The sequence below is a fragment of the Heptranchias perlo genome, chromosome 3 (genome assembly GCF_035084215.1).
Source record: "Heptranchias perlo isolate sHepPer1 chromosome 3, sHepPer1.hap1, whole genome shotgun sequence".
Lineage (NCBI taxonomy): Eukaryota > Metazoa > Chordata > Chondrichthyes > Hexanchiformes > Hexanchidae > Heptranchias > Heptranchias perlo.
The window spans coordinates 4,102,628-4,125,320 of NC_090327.1; the positions used below are offsets into that span (position 1 = coordinate 4,102,628).

Below are 22,693 nucleotides of genomic sequence, written 5' to 3' on the forward strand. Positions count from 1 at the left end.
GAATTAGGAGAGCCAGTTGCTGAGTGAGATGGCACCTCCGACAGTGCCGCACTCCCTCGGCACTGCACTGGGAGTGTCAGGCTGGGGTTCAGCTGCTCAAAGTCCCTGGAGTGGGACTTGAATCCACGACCTTCTGACTCAGAGGTGAAGGAGCGGGCATGTCTCCTGGGCGATTTTAAGCGCCTGCCCGCCCAGTTCTTGCCTTGCGGGTAGAGTTAAAATCGCCGCTAACGTGTTTTGTTTAAATCTGCCATTGGAGTGCGGGTGTGTCCATTGATGCAGGAGCAGGTTTCTAGTGTTAATTCCGAACCAGGTAGGACAACATAAAAACAAATATGTAACAAGAAGAACTAGACTACCACTCTGCACGTTAAACAGTGGTTATGTTTCTGGACTAGCAATCCACAGGCCTGGCCTAATAATCCAGTATGAACATGAGTTCAAATCCCACCGTGTCAGTTTGAGATTTTGAATTAAGTTTTAACAAAAAATCTGGAACTATAAAGCTGGTATCAGTAAAATTGACCGCAAAGCCGTCAGATTTTTGTAAAAACCGAACTGGTTCACTAATGTCCAGTTAAGGAAGGGCGACTGCCGTCCTTACCCGGTCTGGGCCTATCTGTGAGTCCAGACCCACATCAATGTGGTTGACTCATTTCCCTCTGAGTGGGCCCAGCAAGACACCTTCTCAGAGTAACTAGGGATGGGCAATAAATGCCGGCCTTGCCAGCGACGCCCACATCCCGAGAATGAATATATTAAAAAAAAATTACACTTCTTTTCCTTTGGTTAGATGATTATAGTACTGGGGATTAAAAAGATCATTCATATTTTCTTTTAGTTTTAAAAAAAATTAGTTGCATTAATGTGCTCGCTGACCTGCATCGGCTCCCAATCCGGCAACGCCTCAAGTTTCAAATTCTCATCCTTGTTTTCAAATCCCTCCATGGCCTCGCCACCCCCCTCCCTATCTCTGTGACCTCCTGCAGCCCTACAACCCTCCGAGATCTCTGCGCTCCTCCAATTCTGGCCTCTTGCTCATCCCCGATTTTCATCGCTCCACCATTGACGGCCGTGCCTTCAGCTGCCCTAGGCCCTAAGCTCTGGAATTCCCTCCCTGAACCCCTCCACCTCTCTCCTCCTCCTTTAAGACGCTCCTTAAAACCTACCTCTTTGACCCAAGCTTTTGGTCACCTGTCCTAACGTCTCCTTATGTGGCTCAGTGTCAAATTTTGGTCTGTTATATGCTCCTGCGCAGCGCCTTGGAATGCTGTTACTACTTTAAAGGCGCTATATAAATGCAAGTTGTTGTATTACTAAATAAGACAAGAAAGCAATCTGGAATTGTTGAAATCTTGTTTATTTAAAGGACAAACCCAGATGCTACAAGACTTACTGTACCATGTCAAATTTGAAAATCAAAGTACCTAATGTACAATACAATAGTCTGCTTGATTTTTAATTCCCATAAACAGTGAGCATTCGCGACTGCACTTTAAACAATTCAAACCTGCTGCCTATGTCTTACTGATGTACACGCTGCTCCTTTATACCTACAGCACTTAAAAAAAAGAAGTTTTAAACTGCAACTTGTACGCCGTATTTTACAGTAGCATAAATTGGCACCCATACTGTATTAGTGAAGGGTCATGCACTCTTGCACATCTGATGTACGGGGCGCGGGGGGGGGGGAGATGGGAGCGGGGTTGAAGGTCGGGGGGGGGGGGGAAACAGTGGGGTCGAAGGTCGGGGGGAGGTAATGTGCCTCCTTGGTTTCCAGGGTCTCCTCTAACCCCGAAGCAGATAACCATAGAAAACAAAAATCACTCATTGATACATGGGTTTATTTCTTAATATGAACACAGTGATTCCAGTAAGATCCAGGTTGAGACAGCAGGATAAACACTAATAACAGTTATGGATAAGCATGATTTAATTGACTGGAAAGTTGATTTACAGGATTTTGTTAAAGAAAGTTTAAACACAAGATTCCTAGAAGAAAGGCCTCTTGTTTGCTATACATTACATCTATCACATGTATGGTAATGCTATTGGTAGTATGGCAGTGCCCACTAGTACAATCCATGTTCGTTGGGGACCAGCTTTGGACTGGCAAAGGGGATCAGTAACATAACGCATGTGTAACACTTTATATATATATATATATATATATTTTATATATATATACACACACACACACACACACACATACACACACAGAAAACCTGTATGTTGGCTTAAAGTGTCAAACAACATGAAAAAAAATCATTAGTTTCGACTGATGCAAGTTTGTCTTTTTTTTTATATTATAATACAATTCTTTTTTTTCTCTCCTCTCCAAAATGTCCATCTTTGAAAGCATTCTCGTGCAAAGAGCGAGAAAGTTGTGTACTTGTAGTCCTGTAAGCCTTCCCAAAAACAAGCTGCCTGGCACCGTATCGTATCATTAACTGCTGTGTTGCGTCATTGCGTGGTTCTGTAAAATAAATAAATAAAAAGAAAATTATATGTTGCGATGAGACTGTTGAGATACACATCCACGGAACGCACACTTATTTTGGCAATAACAATGGTCGGTGCGTAGCAACGATCTCATTCCACCTGCTCTTGAGGGGAACGAAAATGTAATCTGTATTTCTCTCTTACTGCTGTCATATTACGGCACCTTGTATTTCCACAGAGTCTCTTTGCAAAACAATTCTCCTCTCCTTAAGTTGCTTGTTTTTCACTGGGGAACAGTCCTACAGGTGCTAGTTATTCCCAAGTATCTCACCCACTCTTGATGTTTTAAAAAATTATTATTCATTCTTGGAATATGGGCGTCGCTGGCAAGGCCAGCATTTTTCACCCATCCCTAGTTGCCCCTTGAGAAGGTGGTGGTGAGCCGCCTTCTTCTTGAACCGCTGCAGTCCGTGTGGTGAAGGTTCTCCCACAGTGCTGATAGAGAGGGAGTTTCCGGGATTTTGACCCAGCGACGATGAAGGAACGGCCGATATACGTCCAAGTCGGGATGGGGTGTGAGACTCGGAAGGGGACTTGGAGTTGGTGGTGTTCCCATGCGCCTGCTGCCCTTGTCCTCCTGGGTGGTAGAGGTCGCGGGTTTGGGAGGTGCTGTCAAGGAAGCCTTGGCGAGTTGCTGCAGTGCGTCTCCTTATGAAAGTAGAGTCAACAGGTGGAGTACAATCTGGAACTTAGTGCCATTCTCAAAGCTTTGTCATTATGACCAGGCAATAAAGAGGTTAAAGTGAATTGCAAACCAGCAATTGCAGCGAGTTGTTACGATCCGGAACGCACTGCCTGAAAGGGCGGTGGAAGCAGATTCAATAGTAACTTTCAAAAGGGAATTGAAAACCAATGAAAAGACGGAAGTTGCCTCAGAGGCCAGTGTCTCGAATCAGACTGTATTGTGAAAGTGTCAGCCATGGCTCAATGGGTCTCACTCTTGCCTCTGAAGTCAGAAGGTTGTGAGTTCAAGTCCCACTCCAGAGACTTGAACATATAATCTATGCTGACACTCCCAGTGCCAGTGTACTCAGGGAGTGCTACAATGTCAGAGGTGCCGTCTTTTGGATGCGACGTTAAACTGAGGCCTCGTCTGTCCTCTCAGGTGGACGTAAAAGATCCCATGGCACTTGTTTGAAGAAGAGCAGGGGAGTTCTCCCCAATGTCCTGGGGCCAATATTTATCCCTCAACCAACATTGCTAAAACAGACGATCTGATCATTATCACATTGCTGTTTGTGGGACCTTGCTGTGCGCAAATTGGCTGCCACGTTTCCGACATTACAACAGTGACTACACTGCAAAAGTACTTCATTGGCTATAAAGCATTTTGGGATATCCTGAGGTCGTGAAAGGTGCTATATAAATGCAAAATCTTTCTTTTTCTTTTGGCTATGGTGAATAATCCAGGAGGCCTAAAGGGGGAATGGGGAACCTCTGCTCTCTGTGCCCTATCTTACCACATGCCTCGTTGGATCACGAACTATAACTTTATTGAATAGACTCATCTACATTCGGGGATAAGTTTTTTGAGATGCTCCCCCAAGGATTGAGATCTCCTAATGTCAATACTATATTTAACCTTTTCTTTAAAGCAGTTTAAACCTCCTGACTCCACAGTACATCTGGTCACACATCCAGTTAAATGGCTGACACGCATTCTAATCAGTAAATGAGCTCATCCGTTAACTGTGTGAAATATATCACAAGGCTCAAAAAAAAAGTCTTGCATTTATACCGTACCTTTCGCGACCTCAGGACAGCCAATGATGTACTTTTTGCAGTGTAGTCACTGTTGTCGCGTGGGAAATGCGGCAGCCATTTTGCGCACAGCAAGATCCCACAAACAGCAATGTTATAATGATCAGATCGTCTGTTTTAGCAATGTTGGTTGAGGGATAAATATTGGCCCCAGGACATTGGGGAGAACTCCCCTGCTCTTCTTCAAACAAGTGCCATGGGATCTTTTACGTCCACCTGAGAGGACAGACGAGGCCTCAGTTTAACGTCGCATCCAAAAGACAGCACCTCTGACATTGTAGCACTCCCTGAGTACACTGGCACTGGGAGTGTCAGCATAGATTATGTGCTCAAGTCTCTGGAGTGGGACTTGGTGACTCAGAAGCACGCAAGTATCTCATCTAAGTGGATATTGCTTAATGCAAGAGCTCCGACTGAGAGTCTTGGTGGGCTAATCAACAGCGGAACATCATAGCTGAAGTCTTTTCTGATTCTACCCTCATCAGATGTCCACGTAAATGCACTTAGAATCATACATCACAGAAGGAGGGCATTCAGCCCATCGTACCTGTGCCGGCTCTTTGAAAGAGCTATTACGAGGCGAGATTACACAAATTGGGGTTGTATTCTCTGGAGTTTCGAAGGTTAAGGGGTGATCTGATCGAAGTTTATAAGATATTAAGGGGAACAGATAGGGTGGATAGAGAGAAACTATTTCCGCTGGTTGGGGATTCTAGGAGTAGGGGGCACAGTCTAAAAATTAGAGCCAGACCTTTCAGGAGTGAGATTAGAAAACATTTCTACACACAAAGGGTGGTAGAAGTTTGGAACTCTCTTCCGCAAACGGCAATTGATACTAGCTCAATTGCTAAATTTAAATCTGAGATAGATAGCTTTTTGGCAACCAAAGGTATTAAGGGATATGGGCCAAAGGCGGGTATATGGAGTTAGATCACAGATCAGCCATGATCTTATCAAATGGCGGAGGGGCTGAATGGCCTACTCCTGTTCCTATGTTCCTTCCTATGTTCAATTAGTCCCACTCCCCTGCTCTTTCCCCATGACCCTGCAACCTTTTCCTTTTCAAGTGTTTATCCAATTCCCTTTTTGAAAGTTACTATTGAATCTGCAATCTTTCAGGCAGCGCATTCCAGATCGTAACAACTCGCTGTGTAAAAAAAAATTCTCATCTCCCCTCTGGTTTCTTTGGCCAATTACCTTAAATCTGCGTCCTCTGGTTACCAACCCTCCTGCCAATGGAAGCAACTTCTTCTTATTTACTCTATCAAAACCCCTTCGTAGTTTTGAGCTCCTCGGTTGCAACAGGGGGGGTCACTGGACAGAAAGAAGGACGGGGAAAAATAAGCTGATTTCCCCCTCTCTCTTGCCCTGGGGAACTGTGGCCAATTTGTTCTGCGCTGCTTGGCTCAGTTCCACCCTGGGACACTAGGGGGTTCCCTAGTGGGAGGCTCTATTTAATTTTTGGGAGTTGGAACATAAAAGAAATAGGAGCAGGAGTAGGCCATTCGGCCCCTCGAGCCTGCAATCTTTCAGGCAGCGCATTTCACAGCGAGTTGTCACGATCTGGAATGTGCTGCCTGAAAGATCTATTCAATAAGATCATGGCTGATCTTCGACCTCAACTCCACTTTCCTGCCCCATCCCCATATCCCTTGATTCCCTTAGTGTCCAAAAATCTATCTATCTCAGTTTTGAATGCACTCAACAACTCAGCACCCACAGCCCTCTGGGGTAGACAATTCCAAAAATTCACAACCCTCTGAGTGAAGACATTTTTCCTCATCTCGGTCCTAAATGGCCGACCCCTTATCCTGAGACCAAGACCCCTAGTTCTAGACTCTCCAGCCAGGGGAAACATCCTCTCAGCATCTACCCTGTCAAGCCCTCTACGAATTTTATACGTTTCAATGAGATCACTTCTCATTCTTCTAAACTCCAGAGAGTACGGGCCCATTCCTTTTCTTTCTCTGTTATTTATTTTCTAACTGAGCAGGTTTGGTTCCTACCAGAAAAGCAATTGCAATGGAACAGACAATGGAAAGGGCAGGGGGAGTGGGATTAACTGGACAGCTCTTTCAAAGAGCTGTCACAGGCACAATGGGCCGAATGGCCTCCTTCTGTGCTGTATGATTCTACGATACTGAGTGTGGATACAGTACGACGAACTCTGGTGTCCCAAATTCATTTATCTATGAATGGAATGACACTCCCACCATAATGAAATAAGGACTAATGACTATTTAATGAACAATTTTGCTGCGTTTATCTCGCTCATGTACATTTTAATTAATTTGGTTGATGACACATGGAGAAGCTATTGATGCAAACAGTGCAATGCTGAATCAAAACCAAATTGTTTGAAGCTAATACAGATTTATCATTATGTTAAAAAAAGAAAAAGGGGAAAATAGAGGATTAATCAGAGTTTTAACCACCGACACTACAACAGTGACTACACTTTAAAAAAGTACTTCATTGGCTGTAAAGCGCTTTGGGACGTCCTGAGGCCGTGAAAGGCGCTATAGAAATGCAAGATTTTCTTTTACCGAGAAGCCAAACATTTATATTGTGTCTACTAACTACCATATTACAATAATTGTATATGTGCTTCCTTAAATAAAAGTTTGTCTTAATAAAGCATTTTCAAAAGATTCATAGTTGAATTATTTTTGGTACTTGCTATTATTACTCAGTAGCACGTTGTGCAATCTACATAGAATTTGTAGCAGAGAAACAGGCCATTCGGCCCAACTGGTCTATGCCGGTGTTTATCCACACGAGCCTCCTCCCACCCTACTTCATCTCAGCCTATCAGCATATCCTTCTATTCCTTTCTCCCTCATGTGTTTATCCAGCTTCCCCTTATTAAGGGGAACAGATAGGGTGGATAGAGAGAAACTATTTCCGCTGGTTGGGGATTCTAGGAGTAGGGGGCACAGTCTAAAAATTAGAGCCAGACCTTTCAGGAGCGAGATTAGAAAACATTTCTACACACAAAGGGTGGTAGAAGTTTGGAACTCTCTTCCGCAAATGGCAATTGATACTAGCTCAATTGCTAAATTTAAATGTGAGATAGATAGCTTTTTGGCAACCAAAGGTATTAAGGGATATGGGACAAAGGCGGGTATATGGAGTTAGATCACAGATCAGCCATGATCTTATCAAATGGCGGAGCAGGCACGAGGGGCTGAATGGCCTACTCCTGTTCCTATGTTCCCCTTAAATGCATCGATGCTATTTGCCTCAACTACTCCTTGTGGTAGCGAGTTCCACGTTCTCACCACTCTCTGGGTAAAGAAGTTTCTCCTGAATTCCTTATTGGATTTATTAGTGACTATCTTATATTTACAGCTTAGAAAGGAACAAGATAGGAAACTTCAGAACAACACTGACTGCGATAATATGGAAAATTGCAAAGAGGTAATAACATATGGATAATAATACTTTGTACACTGCAAGTCACCTGTGCTTATTAACTAAACTGAATCATTTCCAATTCTCGGTAGCTGGATGTATGCAGCAGACAAAAGTTTCTTATTTAAATTTGCTCCCCTCACTGTCGTCAGTCAGTAATGCACCATGCCAGCGTGTGGTAAGAAACCTGGTGGTTATGGGGAAGAGGCGTTTTTGCAAAAACTCTGGGTTTTCCACCAAGAGCTGTACTGACTCAGAGCGTCATTGAGAGACCAGCCACCTAGTGTCACCACCAGTAGGAGCACTGATGTTCCACTGGGACAGTCAACATCACTAAAATCATAGAAACTTACGGCACAGAAGGAGGCCGTTCGGCCCACTGTGTCCGTGCCGGCTGAAAAAGAGCAATCTGGCTTAATCCCACTTTCCAGCACTTGGTCCGTAGCCCTGTAGGTTACGGCACTTCAAATGCACATCCAAGTACTTTTAAAATGAGTTGAGGGTTTCTGCCTCTACCACCCTTTCAGGCAGTGAGTTCCAGGCCCCCACCACCCTCTGGGTGAAAATATTTCTCCTCAACTCCCCTCTAATCCTTCTACCAATCACTTTAAATCTATGCCCCCTGGTCACTGATCCCTCTGTTATGGGAGATAGGTCCTTTCTGTCCACTCTATCTAGGTCCCTCATAATTTTATGCTCTTGCGAATCTTTTATTTTTATCTTTTATAAAAAAACTCATCTTCCACAATGGATTGAAAGTGGCTGATTATACAGAGCAAGAAGATCGCAGGATTAGTCCCCAGTCTGTGTCGAGTTAGCCGATCGTAGCTAGGGCAGTGCTACGGATGATATAAGATAAGTCACCAATAAATCGAATAGGGAATTCAGGAGAAACTTCTTTATCCAGAGAGTGGTGAGAATGTGGAACTCGCTACCACAAGGAGTAGTTGAGGCGAATAATATAGATACATTTAAGGGAAAGCTAGATAAACACATGAGGGAGAAAGGAATAGAAGGATATGCTGATAGGGTGAGATGAAGTAGGGAGGGAGGAGGCTCATGTGGAGCATAAACCAGTTGGGCCAAATGGCCTGTTTCTGTGTTGTACGTTCTATGTCATTCTACAATTGGGTTCAGTAGGGGAGGGAAATTAGTCCTCATTGCTCCTGTGTTCGGGACGTAAAATGGAGGCGCAATGAGGACCCATTTCAGCGTGCAATGTCCCACGCCTGGGTCACGAGCACCGCCATATTGGCGAAGGTGGCATCCCAGGCAACCGCTGTGGCCACCTGAAACAAGCGGTAGGCCCCCTGCATATATAAACGAGGGGCTTAACGACTAATTCAGGACCCCTGTGGGAAATTTGGCAGCAGAGCAGACCTGCATTACCTGGTTTACATTTTTAAAGTGGATGCAGGAACATAGGAGACCTGGGGGAGTTTACGCACATAAATCTTTGAAGGTGGCAGGACAAGTTGAAATGGCTGTTAAAAAAAACATACGGGATCCTTGGCTTTATAAATACAGGCATAGGGAAGTCAGACTAAACCTTTATAAAACACTGGTTGGGCCTCAGCTGGAGTATTGTGTCCAATTCTGGGCACCACACTTTAGGAAGGATGTCAAGGCCTTGGAGAGGGTGCAGAGGAGATTTACTAGAATGGTCCTAGGGATGTGGGACTTCAGTTATGTGGAGAGACTGGAGAAGCTGGGGTTGTTCTCCTTAGAGCAGAGAAGGTTAAGGGGAGATTTAATAGAGGTGTTCAAAATCACGAGTGGTTTTGATAGAATAGATAGGGAGAAACTGTTTCCTCTGGCAGGAGGGTCGGTGACCAGAGGACAATGAGGCCTGAGGCCCAATTTCTGATCATGCCTCGGGGCCTCCCTGTCCGGGCGCTGGAAACGCGGGCCCGCCAGTTACGTGCCTGGGAAAACGGACCAGAGCGAATTAGTCGCCCAGAATGTTTGGGCTAAGAAAGGAGGGGGGGAAAAAATCAGCAAAGTTTCTGCTTCTGAATGCTAAGCGGTGACGTCCCACTGAGCAATGCACGCAGGTGAAGAGAGAATCGAGCTAAGCTATCCGGCCCCCATGGTCAAATAACCTCCTGCTACTTGCCTTCTAAGCTCAATCTTCAAGAACGGTCAGGTACTGAATGGCGCATGAAATGGTGTTGGTTTGGCTCAGTTGGTTGTGCTCCCTTGTGAGTGAGAAGGTCGTGGGTTCAAGACCCACTCAAGGACTTGAGTACATAACTGAGGCTAATATTTCAGTGCAGTGCTGGTACATTAAATCAATGGCATTATTCAAAGAAAAGCAGGGAGTGCTCCTGATGTCTTGGCCAAAATGCATCTCTCAACCAACACTATGAAAAAGCAGACAACAACTTGCATTTATACAGTGCCTCTAATGTAATTAAACGACCCAAGGCACTTCACAGGAGCGAACGTGACACCGAGCCACATAAGGAGATATTAGGACAGGTGACCAAAAGCTTGGTCAAAGAGGTAGGTTTTAAGGGGCGTCTTAAAGGAGGAGAGTGAGGCGGAGAGGTTTAGGGAGGGAATTCCAGAGCTTAGGACCCAGACAACTGAAGGCACGGCCGCCAATGGTGGGGCAAAGGGAATCGGGGATGCACGAGAGGCCAGAATTGGAGGAGCGCAGAGATCTCGGAGGGTTGTAGGGCTGGAGGAGGTTACAGAGATAGGGAGGGGGCGAGGCCATGGAGGGATTTGAAAACAAGGATGAGAATTTTAAAATCGAGGCGTTCCAGGACCAGAATCCAATGTAGGTCGGCGAGCACAGGGGGTGATGCGGGAACGGGACTTGGTGCGAGTTGGGATACGGGCAGCAGAGTTTTGGATGAGCTCAAGTTTACAGAGGGTGGGAGGTGGGAGGCCGGCCAGGAGAGCATTGGGATAGTCGAGTCTGGAGGTAACAGAGGCATGGATGAGGGTTTCAGCAGCAGATGAGCTGAGGCAGGGGCGGAGACGGGCGATGTTACGGAGGTGGAAGTAGGCGGTCTTGGTGATGGAGCGGATATGTGGTCGGAAGCTCATCTCAGGGTCAAATAGTACGCCATGGTTGCGAACAGTCTGGTTCAGCCTCAGACAGTGACCAGAGAGTGGGATGGAGTCGATGACTAGGGAATGGAGTTTGTGGCGGGGATCGAAGACAATGGACAACTAGTGCGACAAATCAGAGAGAGTGGAGGGGTCGAGAGAGGTGGTGGTGAGGTAGAGCTGGGTGTCGTCAGCAAACACGTGGAACCTGACGTTGTGTTTTCGGATGATGTCGCCGAGGGGCAGCCTGTAGATGGGAAATAGGAGGGGGCCGAGGATAGATCCACGGGGGACTCCAGAGGTAACCGTTCGGGAGCGGGAAGAGAAGCCACTGCAGGTGATTCTCTGGCTACGACGGGAGACATAGGAACAGAACCCGGCGAGGGCAGCCCCACCCAACTGGACGACGGAGGAGAGGTGATGGGACAGTGGGAATACTGGCTGAGTTTCCCCCCGCTGTAGCCTGAGCCAGTCGCAGTCCCCTTACTGTTGTACCAACTGAGAGGGCCACCAACTTTAATTGTACTGATCCTCGACCAATAACTTAGGAAATTCTAACAGCTCGGTATCATTTCAATCACAACTCTACTGATTAGGCCAGAGCCCATTTCTAAATGGAATAAGATAAAGAGCCCACTGTTATATGGGAGTAATATATTTTATGGAAGCAGATGGGCGATTAATGACCCACGCTCACTGTTGCATATATCTCCACTGAAGTGTCCTCACCGTCGGCCAAACTCCACTCTGAAACTCTGGCTAATGTACGACCCCTGCCACTGAGGGTCTGAGTGACGGTCCTTCTCAACTCGACTCACAAACCCGAGAATGAAAATCACAAATAAATCCCGCCTGTCCGTGACTATAAACCGCGTCCCCACTCCCGCCCAACAGCCCGGTTAATAAGTGCATCGCACCTTCTGACAGAATAATCACCTTTTTCTTTAAAAAAAAAACCAAAGTGAGATGGGGTGATTGGGTTTTCTGTAGAGTCTGCTGCACTGTATCACAACACGAGTTACTGGCAGTCAGACTTCATCCCCCGGAATTCAGCCTTTCAAACCCTTTTTTTTTAAGCAAAGCAATCGGCTTCTCCCTCAACAGGGCAGGATAATAAGGCTCTTGACCTGCCTGGATCTTTCGACCCGTTATAAAGGTTACCGGTGGGCACGGGGCTTCTTAAAACAGCAGACTCAGGAAATGCATGTTCCCTTTAGTCCAGAAGAAGAAGGGAAAAAAAAATTGGGGAAAAAAAGCTGCCTTTAAATGTGTCTGCCTGATTCCCTCTTGGCGAGGGAGAGGTATCCCTGCAGTGGGCAATAGAGGGACAGGAGCTGCAGCCTTATTAATGAATGCAGACCATTATGAGACAGCCTGACTCCTTCCTACCTCTGCTCCCACAAGCACAGCCCGTACGTGACTAAAAAACGCCAGGATATTGACACAAAGCAAGCCGGGCTCCCCTCAGGGGAAGTCACTGCTTGGGTATAATGTACAGCTATTAGAGTCCTAAATAAAATCCTGGTACCGGGGATCAGACTGACATATTCTGCCTCTCTCCAAATATTAGGAGAATTTCTCTCTAAAGGCATATCTCAAGGACGACATTCAGAAGGACTTTAGCAAGGAGTTGACATCAGTGAGTCTGGAGGCAGCTTTCAGTGCAGCAACCGAGTCCTCGCCAGTCGATAGCACTGGGGGCGAGATCTGTACAAAGCGCCTCATCCTTTACAGATTCAATCTATTCGAGCGGTTCAATTAAGAGGAGAATTAATGTTTGTGTTATTAGGCGCCCACGAAAAAAAAAAGAAAGGATATTTTTTTTTTGAAAAAAAAAAGGAGAGAATAAAAACAAATACAGCAGCACAAAGCCTGCCTTGGCTGCAGCCCAACACCACCACGATGAAGGCAGCAAACAATACAATATCTGCCATTAGTCAAATAGCCAAACGCTGCATCACAGCTTCCTTGGGCTAAAGGCAATTGTCATCAGGGGATTGCTGCCTTGCATGCCAGAAATTCCTGCATGTAAACAGAGATCAGTGGGACAGTCGGAGACACACTCGTCTGCTTCCATTTTCAGGGAAGAAAAGAAAATGTTTTTTTTTTCTAAAAGATGCTTTTTTTGTATGTGTGGAGATTTCTAGCTCCAACCTGCACTTTCCCTTCCTTCTCTCTCTCTCTCCCTTCCTTCTCTCCCTCTCCCCTTCTCTCCCTTTCTTCTCTCCCTTCCTTCTCTCTCTCCCCCCCTCTTTCTCTCTCCCCTCCTTCTCTCTCCCCCTCTCCCCTCCTCTCTCTCCCCTCCTTCTCTCTCTCTTCTCTCCCCCTTTCTTCCCTCTCCCATCTTTCTTTCTCTCCCTTCCTTCTCTCTCCCTTCTCTCTCTCCCTTCCTTCTCTCTCCCCCTTCCTTCTCTCTCTCCCCTCCTTCTCTCTCTCCCCTCCTCTCTCTCCCCTCCTTCTCTCTCTCTTCTCTCCCCCTTTCTTCACTCTCCCATCTTTCTTTCTCTCCCTTCCTTCTCTCTCCCTTCTCTCTCTCCCTTCCTTCTCTCTCCCCCTTCCTTCTCTCTCTCCCCTTCCTTCTCTCTCTCCCCTCCTCTCTCCACCTTCCTTCTATCTCTCCCCTCCTTCTCTCTCCCCTCCTTCTCTCTCCCCCTTCCTTCTATCTCTCCCCTTCCTTCTCTCTCCCCCCTCCCCTTCTCTCTCCCCCTTCCTCTCTCTCCCCGTCCTTCTCTCTCTCCCTCCTTCTCTCTCCCCCTTCCTCTCTCTCCCCGTCCTTCTCTCTCTCCCTCCTTCTCTCTCCCCCTTCCTTCTATCTCTCCCCTCCTACTCTCTCACCCCTCCTTCTCTCTCCCCTTCCTTCTCTCTCTCCCCTTCCTTCCCTCTCTCCCCTTCCTTCCCTCTCTCCCCTTCCTTCTCTCTCTCCCCTTCCTTCTCTCTCCCCTTGCTTCTCTCTCTCCCCCTTCTCTCTCTCTCCCTTCCTTCTCTCTCTCCCCCTTCCTTCTCTCTCTCCCCTTCTCTCTCTCCCCCTTTTCTCTCTCTCCCTCTTCCTTCTCTCTCCCCCTTCCTTCTCTCTCTCCTCCTTTTCTCTCTCTCCCTCTTCCTTCTCTCTCCCCCTTCCTTCTCTCTCTCCCCCTTCCTTCTCTCTCCCCCTTCTCTCTCTCCCTTCCTTCTCTCTCTCCCCCTTCCTTCTCTCTCTCCCTTCCTTCTCTCTCCCCCCCTCACCGCTCGCCTGATGCTGTTTCCTTTCAGGGATTTCTGGCTTGCAAGCAAGCAAAAACTAGTGGTAGTCTGAAGTAGACACAGGAAAGGCTGGAAAACACTCAGCAGGTCGGGCAGCATCTGTGTGGAGAGAGAGAGAGAGAGGAACAGAGTTAACGTTTCAGGTCAGAGTTCTGATCAAAGGTAATCCGTCCTGAAACATTAATTCGGTTCCTCCCTCTCTCCATGCAGTCATTGCCTGACCTGCTGAGTGTTGTCCAGCATTTTGTGTCTCCACCTAATGATATGTGCCTTTAAAACCAAATTTTTTTCTGCAGCAACCAAACTCAATTTAACCGGCTTCCAGAGCTAAACATTATCGTCCTCAGGCATGTGGGGAAGGAACATAGGAACAGGAGGTGGCCATTCAGCCCCTCGAACCTGTTCCGCCATTCAGTTAGATCATGGCTGATCTGTATTTTAACTCCATCTACCCGCCTCGGTTCCGTAACCCTTAATATCCTTACCCAACAAAAATCGATCAATCTCAGTTTTGGAATTTTCAATTGACCCCCCCAGCCTCAACAGCTTTTTGGGGGGAGAGAGTTCCAGATTTCCACTCCCCTTTGTGTGAAGAAGTGCTTCCTGATTTCACCCCTGAACGGCCTGGCTCTAATTTTAAGGTGATGCCCCCTTGTTCTGGACTCCCCCCACCGGAGGAAATAGTTTCTCTCTCTCTACCCTATCGAATCCTTCAATCACCTTAAACACCTCGATTAGATCACCCCTTAATCTTCTATACTCGAGGGAACACAAGCCTAGTCTGTGCAACCTGTCCTCGTAACTTAACCCTTTTAGACCTGAGGTTGAATGGACCAGTTGGTCTTTTCCTGCCCGTATATTTTGTATAAAGAGCGAGCTCTGTAGTACACCCTCTTGTATAAAGGGGTCGGATCCGATTGTAAGAGGGCAGTGTAAAGCTGCTTTGGTACTGGTGCTCACTGCTGCAGTCCCTGATGATGTCGATTTCTGGCGAACCCCCGACGCCAGCCGGCCAGATTGGCCAAGGCCCGGCATTCAGGTTTGTTTAACCGGGTCTTCCCACTGCCTCAGAAAACCCTGGCGCCCTCACGGTAGACTTGGTACCAGGCTGTGCAGAACTGACAGGGATACCGGCCACACCGCCATCGCGGCGGAGAGAGACTAGAGAAGCTGGGATTGTTCTCCTCCGAGCAGAGAAGGTTAAGAAAGAACTTGCATTTATATAGCGGATTTCGTGAGGTCCCGAAACGCTTTACAGCCAGTGAAATATTTTCGAAGTGCAGTCACTGTTGAAATGTAGGAAACGCGGCAGCCAATGTGCGCACAGCAAGATCCCACAAACAGCAATGAGATAAATGATCAGATAATCTGGTTTCTTTAGTGATGTTGGTTGAGGGGTAAATATTGGACTGGGGAGAAATCCCTGGTGCCATGAGATCTTTTGCGTCCATCTGAAAGGGCAGCCAGGGCATCGGTTAAACGGCTCATCTGAAAGACGGCACCTCCACCAGTGCAGCACTCCCTCAGCACTACACTCAGCCTAGATTAGGTGTTCAAATCCCTGGAAGTGGGACTTGAACTCACAATCGCCTAACTCAGAGGCGAGAGTGCTACCCACTGAGCCAGACTGACACCTAATAGGAGATTTAATCGGCGTTCAACATTACGAAGGGTTTTGATATTGTAAATAGGCAGGAACTGTATCCACTGGCAGGAGGGTCAATAACCAGAGGACACAGATTTAAGGTAATCGGCAAAAGAACCAGAGGGGGAGATGAGGAGAATTTTTTTTACCCAACAAGTTGTTATGATCTGGAATGCGCTGCCTGAAAGGGCGGTGGAAGCAGATTCAATAGTAACTTTCAAAAGGGGAATTGGATAAATACTTGAAAAGGAAAGATTTGCAGGGCTGTGGGGAAAGAGCAGGGGGGAGTGGGACTAATTGGATAGCTCTTTCAAAGAGCCGGCACAGACACGATGGGCCGAATAGCCTCCTCCCGTGGTGTTTGATTCTATGACTTGATGCCTGCCTGTTTCATGTGATATGTTTAGTGGCTTCTGTCCTCAATTCATAGCACACAGGGCTTGGAGCTGACACTACCATAGGTGTGATACTTACAATGGTGCATACGTGAATTTCTCACCCAAATATCTTTAATGGCCAGGTACATAGAGTTACATAGAAATTACAGCACAGAAACAGGCCATTCGGCCCAACAGGTCCATGCCAGTGTTTAAGCTCCACACGAGCCTCCTCCCACCTTACTTCATCTCACTCTATCAGCCTATCCTTCTATTCCTTTCTCCCTCATGTGTTTATCTAGCTTCCCCTTAAATGTATCTATGTTACTCACCTCAACTACTCCTTGTGGGAGCGAGTCCCACATTCTCACCACTCTCTGGGTAAAGAAGTTTCTCCTGAATTCCCTATTGGATTTATTAGTGACTATCTGATATTTATAGCCCCAGTTTTGGATTCCCCCACAAGTGGAAACATCTTCTCTACGTCTACCCTATCAAACCCCTTCATAATGTTAAAGACCACCATCAGGTCACCCCCTCAGGCACGGAGGTATCCTGTCAATAGTTCCTTGGTAAGCCTTAAGAACATAAGAACATAAGAAATAGGAGCAGGAGTAGGCCAATCGGCCCCTCGAGCCTGCTCCGCCATTCAATAAGATCATGGCTGATCTGATCCTAACCTCAAATCTAAATTCATGTCCAATTTCCTGCCCGCTCCCCGTAACCCCTAATTCCCTTTACTTCTAGGAAACTGTCTATTTCTGTTTTAAATTTATTTAATGATGTAGCTTCCACAGCTTCCTGGGGCAGCAAATTCCACAGACCTACCACCCTCTGAGTGAAGAAGTTCCTCCTCATCTCAGTTTTGAAAGAGCAGCCCCTTTTTCTAAGATTATGCCCCCTCGTTCTAGTTTCACCCATCCTTGGGAACATCCTTACCGCATCCACCCGATCAAGCCCCTTCACAATCTTATATGTTTCAATAAGATTGCCTCTCATTCTTCTGAACTCCAATGAGTAGAGTCCCAATCTACTCAACCTCTCCTCATATGTCCACCCCCTCATCCCCGGGATTAACCGAGTGAACCTTCTTTGTACTGCCTCGAGAGCAAGTATGTCTTTTCTTAAGTATGGACACCAAAACTGTATGCAGTATTCCAGGTGCGGTCTCACCAATACCTTATATAACTGCAGCAATACCTCCCTGTTTTTATATTCTATCCCCCTAGCAATAAAAGCCAACATTCTGTTGGCCTTTATTCTTTCTTGCTGTTGGTTACTGTACCATTGTACTTATAAATCTCTTGCATGTCAATTAAACCATTGAACTTCCCATAAATCTGAATGGAAAAGTAGGAAGATTTTATACATGTACATGTACCATTTTATGTACCTTCGTGAACCAGTCAGAGTTGAACTTGCTGACTGAAAGCCATTAAGGAATGAGCTCACTTAACACTGCAGCGATTGTGCACATATCGCTTGATAAATATATGCGTGGTAGCTGCTTTCATCCATTTCCGTTTCTGTGAGATAGTGCGCAGTGTTTTGGAGGTATAAATCAGGGGTGTGTGGGGTTGGGGAATGGGACGAGGAGAGGAAACCAATGGTTCTTGGAGCATTTGTGCAGCACTTTGCCTGTTTAAGAGGTCTGCGCACAGTAATGGGTGTTGTAGAAGTCATTAAACCTAATGGAGCCTGTTCTTTTTCTGTTCTGTAATGTGACTTAACAGTGCACCAGGGGTTTCATGACTAGCAAATTTATGTAGTTTAATAGTCTTAACTGACATTAATCAACTAATTGTATTATGATGTTTCTGCAGTGGTAAGTTGTAAAGGTGCTGATGTTTGTATTGTTGTGATCACAGAAAAACGAAGCCAACGACATCTCAGAGTATTGTACAGATGTCATCGATTGGATGAACTGATTGCAACAATCGAAGGAACAGCTAGTAGACTGAGTGAAGAAATGATAAAGAAGTTGGAAAGAAGTGGTGGTGGCGATTTAATGAAGGTCGTTTTTATTTTGTGTAACCCCGATTTTCACCGCCCCACCATTGGCGGCCGTGCCTTCAGCTGCCTCGGCCCTAAGCTCTGGAATTCCCTCCCTAAGCCTCTCCGCCTCTCTCTCCTTCTTTAAGATGCTTCTTAAAACCTACCTCTTTGACCAAGCTTTTTGGTCGCCTGTCCTAATATCTCCTCATGTGGCTCGGTGCCAAATTCTGCCTGATAATCGCTCCTGTGAAGCGCCTTGGGACGTTTTACTACGTTAAAGGCTCTACATAAATGCAAGTTGTTGTTATTGTCCTGCTATGTAAAGGAGAGCTGCCGTTCCTCCCTTTTGTAACATTGCAGGGGTGATTACAGCATTTTATATTGAAATCCACTGGGACTGACCTGAACTCACATTTTAAAGTACACGACTTTCTTAAAGGAAAAAAAAATCCTAGGAATATAGGAACAGGAGTCGGTCATTCTGCCCCTCGAGCCTGTTCCGCCATTCAATGAGATCATGGCTGATTCGTACCCTGACTCCATTTACCCGCCTTGGCTTTATATTCCTTAATATCCTTGGCTAGCAAAAATCCATCGATCTCAGATTTAAAATTATTCATTGAGCCAGCATCTACTGCTTTTTGTGGGAGAGAGTTCCAAACTTCTACCGCCCTTTGCATGAAGAAGTGTTTCCCAACCTCTCTCCTGAATGGCCTGGCTCTGATTTTAAGGTGATGTCCCCCTGTCCTAGACTCCCCCCACCAGGTCTGGTAACATTCTCAACTTCTGCAAACGTTACAAAAAATGGCTGATTATATTATTGACTTTGAAACTTTGATAGATAATTTGTCACAGCAGCGTATAATGTCTCTGACAGAGCTGTAACAGCACCTAGTATGGACTTTGCTCACACCTGCACACTTCAGAATTGTTGTTAGAGGGTCTAATTTTTAGGCGGAAGGAAAAAAAATTAAAACTAAGTTCCAGAAGGTAGAGGAAAATAACAGCATTGATTGGTATTCAGGTACTGCCTAGAGAAAAATGATCAAATTCAGCGGGTTTCATGTCCTGTCATTGATTTTATTCACCTTTCTCTCCCACCTCTGCTCCTCCATTTTGCCTTCTCCTCTCTGGAAGGCAGTGATTCATAGGATGGGCAATAAATGCTGGCCTCGTCAGCGACGCCCACATCCCATGAACGAATAAAAAAAAAAGGAACATAGGAACAGGAGTAGGCCATTCAGCCCCTCGTGCCTGCTCCGCCATTTGATAAGATCTTGGCTGATCTGTGATCTAACTCCATATACCCGCCTTTGGCCCATATCCCTTAATACCTTTGGTTGCCAAAAAGCTATCTATCTCACATTTAAATTTAGCAATTGAGCTAGTATCAATTGCCATTTGCGGAAGAGAGTTCCAAACTTCTACCACCCTTTGTGCGTAGAAATGTTTTCTAATCTCGCTCCTGAAAGGTCTGGCTCTAATTTTTAGACTGTGCCCCCTACTCCTAGAATCCCCAACCAGCGGAAATACTTTCTCTCTATCCACTCTATCTGTTCCCCTTAATATCTTATAAACTTCGATCAGATCACCCCTTAACCTTCGAAACTTTAGAGAATACAACCCCAATTTGTGTAATCTCTCCTCTTAACTTAACCCTTGAAGTCCGGGTATCATTCTAGTAAACCTACGCTGCACTCCCTCCAAGGCCAATATGTCCTTCCGAAGGTGCGGTGCCCAGAACTGCTCACAGTACTCCAGGTGCGGTCTGACCAGGGTTTTGTATAGCTGCAGAAATTTATCCTGGCCGGCCTCCCATCTTCCACACTCCGTAAACTTGAGTTCATCCAAAATTCTGCTCCCTGTATCCTAACTCACACCAAGTCCCGTTCTCCCATCACCCCTGTGCTCGCTGACCTACATTGGCTCCCAGTCCGGCAACACCTCGATTTTAAAATTCTCATCCTTGTTTTCAAATCCCTCTATGGCCTCGTCCCTCCCTATCTCTGTAACCTCCTCCAGCCCTACAACCCTCCGAGATCTCTGTGCTCCTCCAATTCTGACCTCTTGCTCCTCCATTGGTGGCCCTGACTTCAGCTGCCTAGACCCTAAGCTCTGGAATTCCCTCCCTAAACCTCTCCGCCTCTCTCTCCTCCTTTAAGACGCTCCTTAAAACCTACCTCTTTGACCAAGCTTTTGATCATCTGTCCTAATATGTGGCTCGATGTCAAATTTTGTTAAAGGCGCTGTATAAATGCAAGTTGTTGTTGTGTTGTTGAGATGATTCCACAGCCCTCTGGTCCCATGTCCAAGAAGTCATAGTTCATGTATGAGCCCAGCCCATGAGGATCTGGAGGCTGCTAGTCTACTTACATTGTTTCAAGCAAAATTTTGATCAACCAAATACCTTCTTGAGCAATTTCCCTTATTGCAAGCTCTTTCTTTCTTTGACATTTGCTACGATACAGTGCCTTTCACGATCTCAGGACGTCCCAAAGAGCTCTACAGCCAATGAAGTACTTTTGAAGCGTAGTCACTGTTGTAATGTAGGAGACGCGGCAGCCAATTTTGTGCACAGCAAGATCCCACAGACAGCAAATGAGATAAATGACCAGATAATTTGTTTTTAGGTGTGGGTTGAGGTATAAATATTGGCCAGGACACCGGGGAGAACGGAATCCTCTTATATTTACCCACGGACCTCCCCCCTGCTTTTACTTTTTTTTTTAACCTTCACCTACATGAGCCCTGTGGAGATTTATAATTATCCATTTTGTAGAGCTGACTCGCAGTAGACACTTGAAGAAAACACAAAGACCAGGGTCAAAATCTGGCAGATGGTGATCCCCATTCAGGGCAATGGATGGACTAGAGGGCATTCTCTTGTCTGATGTCACTGCAGTAAGTCTCTTTGCATACAGACTCTACAAAGTGGATGATTACAATAACTTGCATTTATATAGCGCCTTTAACCTAGTTATGACGCTTCACAGGTGCGATTATCAAACAAAATTTGAGACCGAGCCACATAAGCAGATATTAGGACAGGTGACCAAAAGCTTGGTCAAAGAGGTAGGTTTTAAGGAGCGTCCTAAAGGAGGAAAGAGAGCAAAAGAGGCGGAGAGGTTTAGGGAGGGAATTCCAGAGCTTAGGGCCTAGGCAGCTGGAGGCACGTCCGCCAATGGTGGAGCGATTAAAATCGGGGATGGTCAAGAGGCCAGAATTAGAGGTGTGCAGAGATCTCGGCGGGTTGTAGGGCTGGAGGAGGTTACAGAGATAGGGAGGGGTTTCATGGACAAGCCTGCCAATGAAGAGAAGCAAGAAACTAAAGCTGTGAAGACTGATTGTGGGCCTGGGATTAGATAAATTTCCACCAATCATGATATTCAGTTACAGAACAACCTTTTCCTTCCAGACAGTTTGTTCTAAACTCATTCTGGAGGCTTTGCATACTGAATATCAGCAATTGGTTGGAAGATTAAATCGACAAGAGGATATAGGGATTTTTTTTGGGAACAATTTCCCATTAAGGCAGAAAACAGAGGCTGTGATCTATCTGCAGGACTTGTATAAGTCCTCTTATGAAAAACGAGCCTGGATACGGTTTATCCTTATTTCCCTGGGCACTCCCCCAATGCATCGCCTGTATAAGCAAACTGCTGCAGCCTCATGCATTGGTACGATTCACATGCTTTGCTCAGGTAAGATCTTTACTGACACGGTGCTGTATGGGCAGACGGCAGAAGAAAGCCCATCAACGGTGATTTTGTGGTGCTGTTGGGACCTTTAACTACGTTAAAGGCGCTATAATAAATGCAAGTTGTTGTTGTTGTTGTTGTTGTTGTTGTTGTTGTGTGGCCCACCTAAGATCATCTCCTGACTGGTCCAGGTGATTGAAGGGTACTCTGAGCATTTCAGACACTCTTTTAGTCATTGACCACCTGGCCTTATGCGTTTCAGTGTTCTTGTTTTCTGCAGGGAATTTATGGACTGTGTGTCGAAGTCAAAAGGCGTGACGGACTAGCCGCAAACTTCCCAACAGCAATCCATCTGTCCAAAATTACGAGGGTTTTGCACACTGCAAGTCACCTAAATTGACTAAATTGAATCATTTCCAATTCTGGGTAACCAGATGTGTGCAGCAGCCATCATAGAATAATGGTGCTTAATTTGCAGGGCTATGGGGAAAGAGCAGGGGGGAGTGAGATTAAGGGGATAGCTCTTTCAAAGAGCAGGCACAGGCACGATGGGCCGAATGGCCTCCTTCTGAGCTGTATGATTCTACGATCTCCTCATTACCTGCATGAGATGATTACCTGTGCAAATGGGCCTTAACAATGAGTTTAACGACTTTAGGTCTTAATCACCGCTCCCATTTTCTCTTGGACATTCTGTAATCATTTACACCTCCTCTAGATCCATCTTTCGTTTCCATGCTAGCAGCTCCTTTTGCTTCACACCATCCTCCCTTTTGCCATTTAATCACTCCGCCCACGGCTCTGTACTTGCTTCTAAACTGTTAATTTTCTAACGTCGTCCTGTTCTGATGAAAGGTCGTCGATCTGAAACTCTTGTTAACTCTGTTTTTCTCTCTCCGCAGATACTGTCTGACCCTGCTGATTATTTCCTGCATTTTCTGTTTTTATTTCAGATTTCCAGCATCCGCAGTATTTTTGCTTTTGCCTTGTACAAGAAGCTC

At 46.0% G+C, this 22,693-nt stretch overlaps 1 protein-coding gene across 6 annotated transcripts in view; it reads right to left on the reverse strand.

Annotated features, from left to right (window-relative positions):
* Positions 1 to 1,344: 1,344 nt before the first annotated feature.
* Positions 1,345 to 22,693, reverse strand: part of LOC137309714 (zinc finger protein 521-like) — a 618,054-nt gene continuing 596,705 nt past the window's right edge. For all 6 annotated transcript variants that reach the window (XM_067977807.1, XM_067977806.1, XM_067977801.1 and 3 more), the window contains one exon: positions 1,345 to 2,476. In XM_067977807.1, coding sequence (XP_067833908.1) covers positions 2,447 to 2,476 — 30 coding nt within the window. In that variant the 3' untranslated portion in view covers positions 1,345 to 2,446. The remainder of the gene's footprint in view (positions 2,477 to 22,693) is intronic.